The following is a 13,450-nucleotide window of genomic DNA, read 5'->3' on the forward strand; positions in this document are numbered from 1 at the left end:
GAACTCAGGACCACTGGAAGAGCAGTCAGTGCTCTTAACCTCTGAGCCACCTCTCCAGCCCCACTTCAACTTTTTTTTAAAATAGTTTTTTATTACATTTATTTATTTTGGGAGAGGAAAGAAGGTACGTGCTGCTAGGCCATGGTAGCACTCCGAAGGCAATGAGTTTGAGGCCAGCCTGGTTTACAAAGTGAGTTTCAGAACAGCCTGGCTGTTACACAGAGAAACCCTGACTTGGATAAAAACAACAAACAAACAAACCAAAAGAAGGTGGTACATACCATTGTGCCTATGTGGAGGTCACAGGGCAACCTGTAGGAGTTGGTTCTCTCCTTCCACTATGTGGGTCTCAGGGACTGAAATAAGAGCTTCAGACTTGGTGGCAAGGGCCTTTACTCACTGAGCCATCTTGCTGGCCCCTGCCTAAAATTTTAAGATACCTCAATGCAGGCAGATCTCTGTGAATTTAAGGCCAGCTTGGTCTACAGACTGAGTTCCAGGGCAGCCAGGTCTCCAAAAGCAAAGCAAAACAAACAAACAAAAAAACACCAAAAAAAAGCAAATAAACTTCAAAGTGTAACTATACAGTTTATAATTTAGTAAAACTCAGGCTGAAGAAATGGCTCAGTGGTTAAGAGCACTGGCGGCTCTTGGAGAGGACCTGAGTTCAATTCCCAGCAACCACATGGGGGCTCACAGCCATCTATAACTCCAGTTCTAGGGGAGCAAACACTTTCTGACTTCCATGGACACATGCCACATATATAAACATGCAGGCAAAACATTCATACACATAAAAATCAGTAAAATTCAATTTTTACTGTTTAGTAAAATATTTTATTCAGTTTGAATATTTTAAACTATTCTATTATTTGTTTATATTAACAAATTCTTCTGTAATTACTGAATTAATTCAGTTACTGAAATTAGCTTTCATGCACTTATTTTTAATTTATTTCAGTTTTTGTTTATTTCTGCTGGGGATGGAAGCCAGGGCTGGGACCTGCACATGCTAGAATACAGAGCCACAGTCCCAGTTAGCTCTTCATTCTATTTTAAGATTTATTTATTCATGTATTTTATGTTATATGAGTGCTCTGTCTTCATGCATACCAGAATAAGGAATCTGATCCCATCACAGACGGTTGTGAACCACCATGCGGTTGCTGGGAATTGAACTTAGGATCTCTGGAAGAGTTCAAGTGCTCGCAACCATGGAGCCATCTCTCCAGCCCTCCATTTTGTTTTTTTAAGACAGGGTCTCAACACAAGTAGCCCTGACTGGCCTGACACTCACAGAGACAAGGCTGGCCTTGAGCTCCACCTTTTTTCTTACTGTATTATGTGAATTTCGCCTGCATGTATGGCTGTGCACCTTGTGTGTGCCTGGTGTCTACAGAGGCCAGATGAGTGCTGAAGTCCCTAAAACTGGAGCTACAGATGTCGTGAGCCACCACGTGGGTGCTGGGAATTAGACCTTTGGAAGCATCTTCACCAGAGCCGTGTCTTCCGCTGTCTCTTCCACTTCTTGTGCTTGGATGTAGTATTTGCCTCGACCGCGATAATGACATACAAAGTTCAATCAGAGATATTGTCACTCTCTGTATTTTTTCTGGCCACTATTGTATTAGTACTGTTCATTCTAGTTTAGGACTGCTACTTGAAAAGGCCATTGGAACACAGTAACTGTTTCCAAGTCGTCTGCCCCAGGTGACAATGAGCGAAGTACACTACAGAAATAAAGCGTTTGGCGAGATGGCTCAGCAGGTTAAGACACGGTTGCCAGACATAATGACCAGAGTTTAATCCCTAGGACCCACATTCTGGAAGGAGAGAGGTTGTCCTCTGACCTTTTACTTGCCGTGGAATGCATGCATGTGTACACGCATATACATAAATAAATAAAGTATAATAGTGAATACATAAATAAAAGCAAGCCAGAATCCAAGGTTGCATGCTTATGGAACATCTGATATAGCTGTATCTTTTGTTATTTTGGTTTGGGCCTGGTATTAAACCCAGAGCCTCATTCATGTAAGCGCATGCTCTACCAGTGAGCTATACATGCAGCCCTAAATGTGTGTTTATCTTTCAAATTATATGTATGGGTATGTGCACACACCGAGGCCAAAGGGGCAAGATCCCCGAAGCTGGAGTTTAACGGGCAGTTGTAAGCCACTCAGTTTAGGTTCTGGGAATCAAACTCAGGTCCTCTGGAAGAGCAGTACCTGGTCTCATTCACTGAGGCAGCTCTCCAGGGCCAGTAAATGTATGCATCTTTAGACAGCTGAGTATCTTTCTGTAAACTTATCCTAAAGAAACAGGCAGGGAGGGGATGGGGGGGAGTGTGAATGAGAAGTTAGTCAGGCAGGGATGGGAAGGGGGGGAGAGTGTGAATGAGAAGTCAGACAGGCAGGGGTGGAGATGGGGGGAGTGTGAATGAGAAGTTAGTCAGGCAGGGGTGAAGATGGGGTGTGTGTGAATGAAAAGTCAGCTTTCAGCCACTCTAACAATTACCTGAGACAATCAAGTTATGAAGAGGTTTCTTTCAATTGAGAGTTTGGGAGGTTTCCTTTCACGATTGATTGATATTGGCTGTAGAAACCAGAGAACACAGCATGGTAGGTGGGTATGGCAACAAAACAAAACAAAGGAAACAGAGCAAGATGGGCATTTAAATATCTTCTTCCAGGACCTGAAGACCTTCCCCTTTAGGAAACTTCCACCAGCTTCTAAGAGCACCACTAAAGGGAACAAGCCATTTATTCATCCATCCATTCCTCATTTACTCCAGCTAGACCTCATGTAGCCCCGGCTGTCTTCCAGCTTGTACAGCAGAGGACGACCTTGAACTTCTGGTCCCTCTGCCTTACCCCTTCCGAGTGCTGACACTGTAAGGGTGTACCACCACAATTGGTTTTGTGTAGTTCTGGGGATCTGAAAATCGAAACTCCGGGGCTTCTTGTATTCTTTGCCAGAACTCTACCCACTGAGTCACACTGCGGCCTCTGTTACGACATCTCTCTGCACACACCTGTCACACAAGTGAATCTTTAAAAAAGAGAAATTGAGAGTAAAAGAATGCATACTAGTTTTGCTGTTGTGCCTCCGATTCCAGAAGCTACCAGTACAACGAGCCATGTGCTTCGTTACCATGGGAAAGCTGTCAAACCCTTGTGCACTGGGGAAACGGTATACGCAAACTTGGGTGCTAGTCATAACTTCAAAGCACCGTGGCAAGGGTCTTACAACCTATCCCCCGTGGGTAGGGTGGGATTACTCTAGGACCTCGGGAGGCTGTGGTGGGAAAAGGGTTAATGGAGCCGCGAGGTTTAAAGTGAGCCTGAGCAGCACCGTGAGCCGCTGAAATCAAGGCAGATTCCACACGCCACCCTTCCCTGATTCACCAGTGGGAACACCTCTGCTCTCATCTGTGCTAGGCACTCGCGCTTCTCGCTTTCTTCTGTTTCCGTTCCTCCAGTTGCTCCTCAAGGGCCACCAGCAAATGAGATGACTCAGCTGGTAAAGGTGAGAATCCCCAAGACGCACATGATGGGAAGAGAGAAATGACTGCCGTCAGCTGTTCTCCGGTCTCCAGAGAGCCTTCTGTGGCCAACCCTCAGCCCCGAAATGAATGCAGTCCAATAGGGGAGCCTCTGTTTTAGTCAGCTCTGCACCTCAGTAGCCCTGGCTTCAGACCCAACGCCTGGCATGTTTAATGTCCTCTCCTTTAGGGGGAGCTTAGAAAGTCTGTCTACCTGCGTAAATGTCTCTTGAGGAGGGAGAAAAATTGGGCGATGACATTTCTCTCTGTCCTTGACACCTGTATTAGGGAAGGCAGAATATCCCCCCACCAGAAGACCAAACTCTGTCAGGTCATCTATAACCATGCAGCCCCCATCAGAGGACTTAGCTATGGAGAGATATTAGTAACTGGAAGACGAGCACATGTGTGGGAGACGGAAGGGAAAGGCAGTGGAATAATTGATGTGTATTTTTTTTCTCCTGAGAACAATGAAGCAACTGGACCAAGTAAATCTGACCAAGAGCATGGTTGGGAAAGACTAATAAGACACTAGCCTAAAGGTAGTTAGTACTACAGGGTTTTAAAAAAAATGCCTGTAGAGAGGTTCTAAGCACTAAAGGAAGCTCTGCTAGCCATCTTTATGACACCTTAAAACATGTATTTACCTACGTTGTGTCTGTGTAGAGGAGAGACAGGCAGAGAATGAATGAGAATGACCTGTCATAGGGCAGCTTGTGGGGGTCAGTGTTCTACTTCCACCTTGTGGGGTTGGATGTTAACTTAGGCTGTCAGGCTTGGTAACAAGTGACATTAACTGCTAAACTATCTCACTGGCTCCCCATATGTCACTTTAACTACCTTGACTAGTAAATTGCAAAAGTACTAATTAAAAAAAAAAAAGGTCTCGAATATTAGCCATGGCTAGCCTCAAATTTAAGAGTCATCCTTCTGCCTCATCCTGACTGCTTCTGGGATTATAAGCATGAGAGATTGCGCTGGGCGCTGCCTCCGGAATTTACATGAACACACTATGACCACTGTTTTGATACCTTTTTTGAAAGGTTAAATTCATGCCAACCCCACCAAATGTTTTTCTCATGAAGTTGGTACCTGTGCACTGCTGGTGACCTGTGCTAACTACTAGGAAATCTAATTCCAGATAACTTGTACTTTCTGCTAGGCGTCAAGGCCGTGTTTACATAGATTATCCCACTTAATCCATAAGGCCACTGAGCCAAGGAGAAACAGCATTATCTGCACTTCAAGATAAGCAAAAGGAGGGGCTGGGAAGTGAACGTTAGTCTGACTCTATTGAACAAAGAACCGCCCAGGCCGCAGTTGGGAAGATTAAAATCCAGTGATTTCTAGCTTCCAATGAGGCGAAGAGGGGCCCTGGGCGGGAGCAGAGTGAAAACCTTGCCAGCATCTCTGCCTTTTAGAGTTGCCCCCTCCCACTAGGGACGCTCCACCCACCCGCTCGCCAGCCTCCCAGAGCACCACCCGGCTCCTCGAACCTCTGCCGAAGCACACTCAACCCCACACTCAGTTCTCTCGGCGCCCAGAGTTGAGGGAGGTATACTACTTGCTGCCAACCCTGAACCATGCCCATTCTCCTACAGAAAATGTCACTTTCGAGTCACGGACCCGACCGACCCCGCCCAGTTCGGGCCTACAGGGGTGAGGCCTCAGCGCCCCCTCCCATCGCCCGGGCACAAGCGCCATGAAGGTGACCTCCCCTTAGGGCTGCACGCGCCGGGTGGTGCTACAACTGGCTCACACGTGGTGAGCCCGGAGAGCGCGGCCCCTCCCCGCCACGCGCCGCCTGCAGCCCGCTCGGTCACGCCCCCAGGAAGGCTCCGCCCTGGGCAGGGCGAGGCGCACACCCGCCCCGCGTGGACTGGCAGCGCGAGCTGGGCGAGATCCAGGACGCGCCCGGGGTGAAAGAAACGCACGAGGTCGCTCGGCTCCCGGTGCAGGGTGGCCCTGCCCCTCGGTGCGCTAGGGAGCGCGCTGGGACGGCCAGACAGACTCTAGTGGCAGCGCGCGTCCTGCGGCTTGTCTTTGGAAAGCGGGCGTTCTGGTCCCTTGGGGATCCCTTTAGCTCCCCAAAGATAAAAGATAAAATAAAAACCATTATTTGCCCCCAAAGCATTTGTTAAGCCTGTTTGTGGCTGGACCGTGTGTGTAGCAGGGAGGGGATCCATCCAAGACAAGGTGAGTCTGTCCCCTAAAAGCTTTGCTGAGTCTCGGTCCCCTACCCCCATCAACGCTGCTCTGTGGCAGTCCATCTGTGTCCCAGAAAGAGACAGGGAGGAGAGTCCTACCTGGCTGCAGGTGTTATTGAGTAATCTAAACATGCAAAAGCAAGGCGGAGACAGAAAAGCTTTGAGGGCCAGATGGGAAGCGCTCCATGTCGCCCCACCTTCACTCCAACCCCCGTCCTAAGAAAAGAAACCGACCTCATCCGTCTCCCCCCTCCCCCCAAACCCCATCCCATCCCATCCCAGGCACGAGACCGCCCCGCCCAGGCAGCCAGCGATTGGGAGATGCAAATGCCGAGTTCTCTGCCCAGCAACGGGTGACGCGACACCTAGCGCGAGGCGTGGCCCGGCCGCTGCCCGAGCGGGCACCTCGGTGTTTACACGGGGCGGCCCCGCGCGCGCCGCAGCGGCCCGCAGACGGCGAGGGGGAGGGGAGCGCGCGCGCCTTCGGGGCCGCGCGGGGAGAAAGACACTGGAAGGCGGCGGCGGGCGGGCAAGCGCGCGCGGGGCCGCAGAGGAGCGCCAGGCCGCGACCGTAGCCCGTGGGGCCCTGCGAGGCTCGAGTCCTCGGTCCCGCAAAACAATGCGCGGCGCGCGGCGGAGCTCTCCTGGCCCGGGGCGGCGGGGACGCGCTGAGCCCGCCTGAGCCCGCGCCGCTGACCTCCCCCCGCACAGACGGCCCGAGCGCCGGGCGCCGCGCTCCCAGCTCGCGGGGGCCGGGCCCAGCCGCGGGGCGGGGCCGCCCCTCCGTCGCCGCTGCCTCCTCCCCCACCGCCGCCGCGGAGGATGCGGACGGCCCCCGGCGGCGTCTAGCGGCCCGGGCCCGGCGCGATGGTGCAGCAGCGGGGCGCGCGGGCCAAGCGGGACGGCGGGCCGCCGCCCCCGGGGCCCGGGCCGGCCGCCGAGGGGGCGCGCGAGCCCGGCTGGTGCAAGACCCCGAGCGGCCACATCAAGCGGCCCATGAACGCGTTCATGGTGTGGTCGCAGCATGAGCGGCGAAAGATCATGGACCAGTGGCCCGACATGCACAACGCTGAGATCTCCAAGCGCCTGGGCCGCCGCTGGCAGCTGCTTCAGGACTCGGAGAAGATCCCGTTCGTACGGGAGGCGGAGCGGCTGCGCCTCAAGCACATGGCGGACTACCCGGACTACAAGTACCGGCCTCGCAAGAAGAGCAAGGGGGCGCCCGCCAAGGCGCGGCCCCGCCCCCCCGGAGGCGGCGGTGGCGGCAGCCGGCTGAAACCCGGGCCGCAGCTGCCGGGCCGCGGGGGCCGCCGAGCGACGGGAGGGCCTCTGGGGGGCGGCGCGGCGGCGCCTGAGGACGACGACGAGGACGAAGAGGAGGAGCTGCTGGAAGTGCGCCTGCTGGAGACCCCCGGGCGCGAGCTGTGGAGGATGGTCCCGGCGGGGCGCGCCGCCCGCGGACCCGCGGAGCGCGCGCAGGGGCCATCCGGCGAGGGGGCGGCCGCCAGCGCCGCCTCCCCGACCCTGTCGGAGGACGAGGAGCCCGAGGAAGAGGAGGAGGAGGCTGTTACAGCAGAAGAGGGCGAAGAGGAGACGGTGGCGTCGGGGGAGGAGCCCCTGGGCTTTCTGTCCAGGATGCCCCCGGGCCCCGCCGGCCTGGACTGCAGCGCCCTGGACCGCGACCCGGACCTGCTGCCCCCTTCGGGCACATCACACTTCGAGTTCCCGGACTACTGTACCCCTGAGGTTACCGAGATGATCGCAGGGGACTGGCGCCCGTCTAGTATCGCCGACCTGGTTTTCACCTACTGAGCCCATCGTCAGCGGGGCGCGCACGCCCCCAAACCAGCTGTTTACATACAGGAATCAGGTATTGGGGCCCCTCGGAGGCCGAGGCTGGCACCCCATCTCCCGCGCAGCCTCCCCCCTCCTAGTCGTGCCCATCCCCCTCACAGATCCAGACATACCCCTCCCCCGCAGACACACCCCAAGGCAGCCCAACCCCCACCTTCTCCCTGACATCTAAGCCCCTCCCCATCCAGTCTTGTCCCGCGTAGCCACCAGCAGCCAACCCCCCTCGGATACACCTCCCATTCCTCCTACATACCTGAACCCCTCCCCCCCACTTTGCACACGCCCCTCCTCGTGGCCGGGCGGCACGCCCCTTTGCTCCAAAATCCCTCCGCCCTCTCCCGGGCCTGCCTTTGTGGTTAAGGGGGCGCTGCGGTCTGGCGGTCCGGCGCTCCTCCCGGTCTCCTCCTCTCCTGGAGGGGCGGGTAGGGCATCCGTCCCCCCCCCCCCCGCCCCCTAGGATCTCGAGGCCCAACCCCTCAGCTGAACCGTCCCCTTCTTGCGCATGCTTGATGCTTCTTGGAGGGGCCTGGTCCCAGTTGAGCTGCAGGCCTCTGTGGCCAACTTCGAATGGGAGGGGTCTAATATAGAGCAATCCTAAGAAATCCTTTGATCCCGGAGCCCGTGGCTTCCTCTCGACCCAATGGGGCGTTACTGCCTTAATGGGAGGCGCAGTCAAAGGGAGAGATAGAAACTAGCCAGCCCTAAACTCTGCAAGTGTCAACCCCTTTTCTATGTTGGGGTCACCCACGCCCACCACCACCCTCCACCGCGTGACTGCCTTTACAGCCCATCTTGGTCGCCGGAAACTTCCTTTCCCCAAGTGGGAATTTGGAATTAGGTCTTTGTCTGGAAATCCACCAAGATGGGATTGTCCAAGAGAACTCAGAACCAAGACACCTACCAGTCTGGGGACAGAGTTCCTGCTGCCCCCTCAATCCCCCTCCTCGGGAAGTGCCCTATCAGCTCAGGGCATCCTCTCTGCCTGGGCTCCTCCCTAAGTCCATCGCCCCTTCCTATCACTCAGATCCAGTCTCGACAACCACAGCTGCAGGATTCAGTGGGAGAAACTGAAGCACGTTGTTTGCTAGGGTTTAGGACAGGCATACCAGCAGACAGGGGTGGCAGGAATGAGGCCCTCGTCTCAACAGTGGCTTGAGGAGAGACCAGGCCAGGGCGACTGGGGACAGGACTGAGCTAGTGGACGTGGGTGCTTTGCACCTCGGTCTTCCCTTGTGAGAAATAGGGGTGACGCTGCTGTAGTTAGGAAGCTGTATTGAGATTAGGTCGCCCTCCGGAGCCCTGCCCGGGTGCCAAGTCTGCTCCACTGGTCTCCCGCTTGAGCCCCGCCCCTCTGGCCTCCTCATCCCCTCTGCCTTCACTACCTGTATCTCACCGGCGTGTGTTCACCTTTTGGGTGGCGCACACACACTCATTCACACACACACAAATCTCAGGAACAAACGGTCCCAGAGTCCTCCTCGACCCCTGCCCTGGGTCTCTGCAGGTCTCTGCCCCACGCGTTCCCTTCGCTGACAAAGCCACCAGCTGCCTCCTTAAAGCTTGGTGCTCCGGCTCTGGGCCTTTCTTGCGCTCTTTCTCTCTTTTCTCTTTCTGTTTTCCTTTTTGTTTTTTTTTCTTTTTTTAAGAAAACAAGTAACAAAAAAGACAATGAAAAAAAACGGAAACGTCATGTGAGTGAAGAGATGTCACTGTCTGTGGTCTTTGGAGAACTAGTCTCATAGCTGAGAGGAGGGAACCCCTCCTCTGGGGCGCTGGCACCCACAGCAGGACTCGCCAGTCTGATGCCAGGACTGAATAAAGTGTATTTGCCCCGACCTTGCCCTGTGGTTCTGCATGTGTGTGCTTCTCACCCTGGTCAGCTTCAAGTGCCTAGAGTATGGGCTGGTGCCGGGAAAGCTGGATCCTTCCCGGGCCTCTGTTACCCTCTGTCTCAGGAATCCTTGCCTTCATTAAAGACGGCAAACCCATCTTTAGAGTGGCCAGGCAGGCAGAAGTGGGAGAGCCAAGCTGGGGCAGACCCTGGTTTCATGACAGTGCCAGGGTGCTAGTCCCCCACTCCCCCCCCAGCCAGATAGCCACATTTTTCAAGAGATGCAGGAAACAAGTCCTTGTAGTTGCAAAATAAAAACTCATGCAAAATTTTTTTAAGTCCCTAGGTCAGATGAGACAGGTGTGCAGGCTGGACTGACCCAAAGGGGTCAATTTGACTGTTTAGCGAGGATTGGGCAGCTGTGCTCAGAGCCTAGCTCCTGGAACTGCTGTCTGTGTGTGTCTCGTGAGAATCACATTGGTATTTTCAGAGTGAAATCATGCTTGAGGTGACTCCGTAAATTGTATTGCTTCGTTTGTAGAGTAGGAGGGATCCTAGAAGTACACAGAGATGTACCCTTAGATGTACACAGAGATGTACCCTCCCAGCGCTTCGAGAAGCATCAGCCACGGCCTGCAGTGTATGCTTCCCGTGTGACCAGAGGGCCACAGGTCATGAGTCTTAGGGGGTTCTAACTCTGTTCCTCCTTGGCCCTCTGTACCTTCGCCCCTCAAGCCTTGTCTGCCAGGTCCAGTGAGTGCCTAGGCTCTAGACAAAGCCCATATTCCGACAAGCCAAGACTGGGTGTGGGTTTTCAAAGGGCATCTTCCCTGCTTCTGCTTGGAAGCAACCTGGAGGGGGAAAGTCTCTGTCAAGAGGTAGAATTGAAAAGGTAGGGATGGCAGGGTGTGTGCCAAACGGTAGTTGGTTCAAGGAAGGGCTTCCTAGACTGGAGTGAGTGAATGCCCTCCAACAAGGTCAGTCCCTGGCAGATAGCAACTTGCCCAAGGCCACGCCCTTCCCCCTGGTAGGCCTGCCCCAGTATCTAAGCTAGATTGTTGTACATGTGGGGCAGACTCTGCCAGACGTTTGTCCTTCCAGGCCCCCTCTGTGGTCCCTGCTCTGTCAGGCCTCCTGCAGTTTTGAGTTCTTCATGCCCAAAACCTGCTTCTTTCCACAGGTGTTCATCCTAATAAACATCTTACACCCCCAACTCAGTCTTGGTGTCTGCTTCTGGAAGGGTTCAAGGTTGATGGAGGGAATGAGGTCACTGACTTAACAGTAGCAGTTAGGGCGCCTCGGAAACCTACCCTACCGCCTCCCAAAGGCGGCTCCCTTCTCCAGACCCTCCACACCAGCCCTGAGGTTGTCCCTTTCGAAGCCTGCTCACCGGGCTGCGGCAGGTAGTTATCAGTCCTACCTGGGCAAAGGCACAAAGGAAGTGAGCTCGGTGAGTGTCCTTGCCATGGTCTGTGCTGAGAGACTTGGCTGGTCCTCTGCACTCTGCAGAACTTAACTGCATCACACTGAAGGTGTTGGGAGCATTAGAAGAGAGGCAGCTTCCATTTCGGATGCCCTGAAGCAGGGAAGACATAGGGACTTTAGTGACATCTAGCGAGTGAGGAGTAGAAGGCAGGCTGGGTAGGTGGAGGTCAGGTGAGAGTGAAGAACTCACCTCTAAGGAGTGTCCATGGCATTTCTGGGGTTATGCTCCATGGGGATGGTTTAAGCCATCCCCAACCTTTTGCACTGGCTTGCAGCTCACTGTACAGATCAGGCTGGCCTTGAACTCAGAGATCTGCCTCTGTTTCCAGAGTGCTCAGATGAAAGGTATTTGTCAACCACACCTAGCTCTCATTTTGATTTGGTGACAAAGTCTCACTGTAGCCCAGGCTGGCCTCCTGAGTGCTGGAACTATAGACATAGACCACCATGCTGGGTTTACGTGGTGTTGAGGCTTGAACTCCAGTCTTGATTCGTACTAGGCATGTGCTCTAGCAACTAAACTCTACCCCAAGCCCCAGTGTTGCTTAAGAATGTGCTTTAGCCAGGTGAGTCTTAGTCACTAGATATCCAAAAGTGAAAAAGACAAACATTCATGGTCTTCCCTGGCCTTACAGATCTAAAGAGACATAAACCCAGGCTTGAACTTATCTGATGACAGTAAATGGCTCAGTGGAATGTAAATTCAGGGCAGGGCACAGTCAGCTCACCCTTGTGACCTGAAATTTCAGCAGATGGTGATTTTAGAGTACGGCTACAAATTCTGACCTTGTCCCTTGAACTTCCCCCTCGGTCCAGGCTGGGCTTTGCAGTCCCCTTGTGAGGAACAGCAGGTAGCAGGAGGGATGCTGCAGGGTTTCCAGGGTAAGAAGGCCAGTACTGAGGCTGTCAGGTGACGAAGCATGGAGGACGACCTTGCATAGGTGCTATAGTGGATGACTGAGGCCTGACACCGGATGTACAAATGCAGAAACTTGGGGACAGTTCAGCCTAGGGTCATTTGTGTTCCTGATAGCTATTAGAGGCGCTGGAATCTCAGCCATCATGAGGCTGGGGTGAGCTGCTCTGCGATACCCTCTATGAATTCAGCATAGTGAACTGTCTAGCTGGAATAGGAGGGGAGGCAGAGCCAGGTACAGAGTCCTCCATATAGTGACAACAAAGGCTCGGCTCTAGCAGGAGTGGCCGACCCAGAAACTGGCTGCAGGGTGTAGTGTGGACTGACAGGAAGGGCCTTGAGGTGTTTGGATTTTACCCGAGGTCTCCAACGCTACAGTCTTTGGAACCCCTGGGCCTTTGGAAAATGCAGACAGTGTTCAATGATGAACACCTTCCCAGACTTCCCGCTGCTCTCAGGGTTCAGTCCCCAAGTTCTTGACTTTAGTTCAAGGCCTTGTTGCGGTTGGCTCCTTCACCCTGGTAGACACGTCTTCAGTCACTAGCTCTACTTCCAGACTGCCTCAGCCACCCCTGGCCACTCCATGGTGACAGTACACAGCCATGATATTTGCTACGGCTCTTGTTGAAGGTGTTGGAGACTTGAGTTTCCCCAGCTATGCACCGGGGCGGCTGGGCTAGAGGTCTCCCGAGAGTATACCCAGCCCGGCCCTCTAGGAGTCTGTAAGAGGGCGGGAGAGGTGTTTGCTGGCAAACCTGTCCTTTTAGCTCCTTCTAGGTTGCCTAGCTCTGAATGCCCACCCTCTTCCCAATCCTCAGAGGTTTCTAAGCAACCAGTTTCTGGCCCTCAGTTGTTTCTGGCCTCCTTTTAACTAAATGTCAAGTTCTTTTCTTTCTGCTCCAGAAAACCTGAACCCAAGGGTCTCTGTCTCTACAAGAAACAAACTCAGAATGGAAAGAGGCCTGGGATGGAGGTCGGTGCAGCCTTCCCTTGTCACTGAAAAAAGCCACCTGGTTACTTTGCTTTTTTGTCAAGTCATACTTGCCTGTGACCTGCTCCACTAGGCTTTCCTTCTTGTATGTTTTTATAAACTGACAAACTTACTCATATTGTGACAGATTTTTATTTTAATTTTATATTATTAAGATACATTTTAGCCAGACGATGGTGGCAGGCATGCCTTTAATCCCAGGGCATGCACTGGAGGCAGAGGCAGGAGGATCTCTGTGAGTTTGAAGCCAGCCTGATCTACAGATCAAGTTCCAGGACAGGCTCCAAAACTACACAGAGGAACCCTGTCTCAAAAAACCAGTGGGGGCTGGAGAGATGGCTCAGCAGTTAAGAGCCCTGACTGCTCTTCCAGAGGACTTGGGTTCAATTCTCAGCACCCACATGGCAGCTAACAACTGTCTCTGACGCCAAGATCTGATACCTTCACACAGACATACATGGGGGCAAAATACTAATGCAAATGAAATAAAAGTAAATTATTTTAAAAGATACATTTTATTTTTATTTATAAGTTTGTGGGTGTGGGCCTGTATTTGCATGTGCACGGTGTTGTCCATTGAGGCCAGAAGAGGGCATCAGATCCCTTGGAGCCGGAGTTAAAG

The 13,450-nt window shown here is 53.4% G+C and overlaps 1 protein-coding gene across 1 annotated transcript; it reads left to right on the forward strand.

The window, feature by feature from the left end:
• The first annotated feature begins 6,217 nt into the window (after positions 1-6,217).
• Sox12 (SRY-box transcription factor 12) lies at positions 6,218-9,440 on the forward strand. Its single transcript, XM_087911114.1, has one exon. The coding sequence runs from the start codon at positions 6,619-6,621 to the stop codon at positions 7,561-7,563; it is 945 nt and encodes a 314-aa protein (XP_087767240.1). The 5' UTR covers positions 6,218-6,618; the 3' UTR covers positions 7,564-9,440.
• Positions 9,441-13,450: the final 4,010 nt, after the last annotated feature.

This window comes from Myodes glareolus, chromosome 10, assembly GCF_982192425.1.
Source record: "Myodes glareolus chromosome 10, mMyoGla1.1, whole genome shotgun sequence".
NCBI lineage: Eukaryota > Metazoa > Chordata > Mammalia > Rodentia > Cricetidae > Myodes > Myodes glareolus.

Bases quoted from the DNA above. Each gene is read 5' to 3' on its own strand.
- Sox12 (XM_087911114.1), top strand. From the start codon at position 6,619: ATGGTGCAGCAGCGGGGCGCGCGGGCCAAGCGGGACGGCGGGCCGCCG.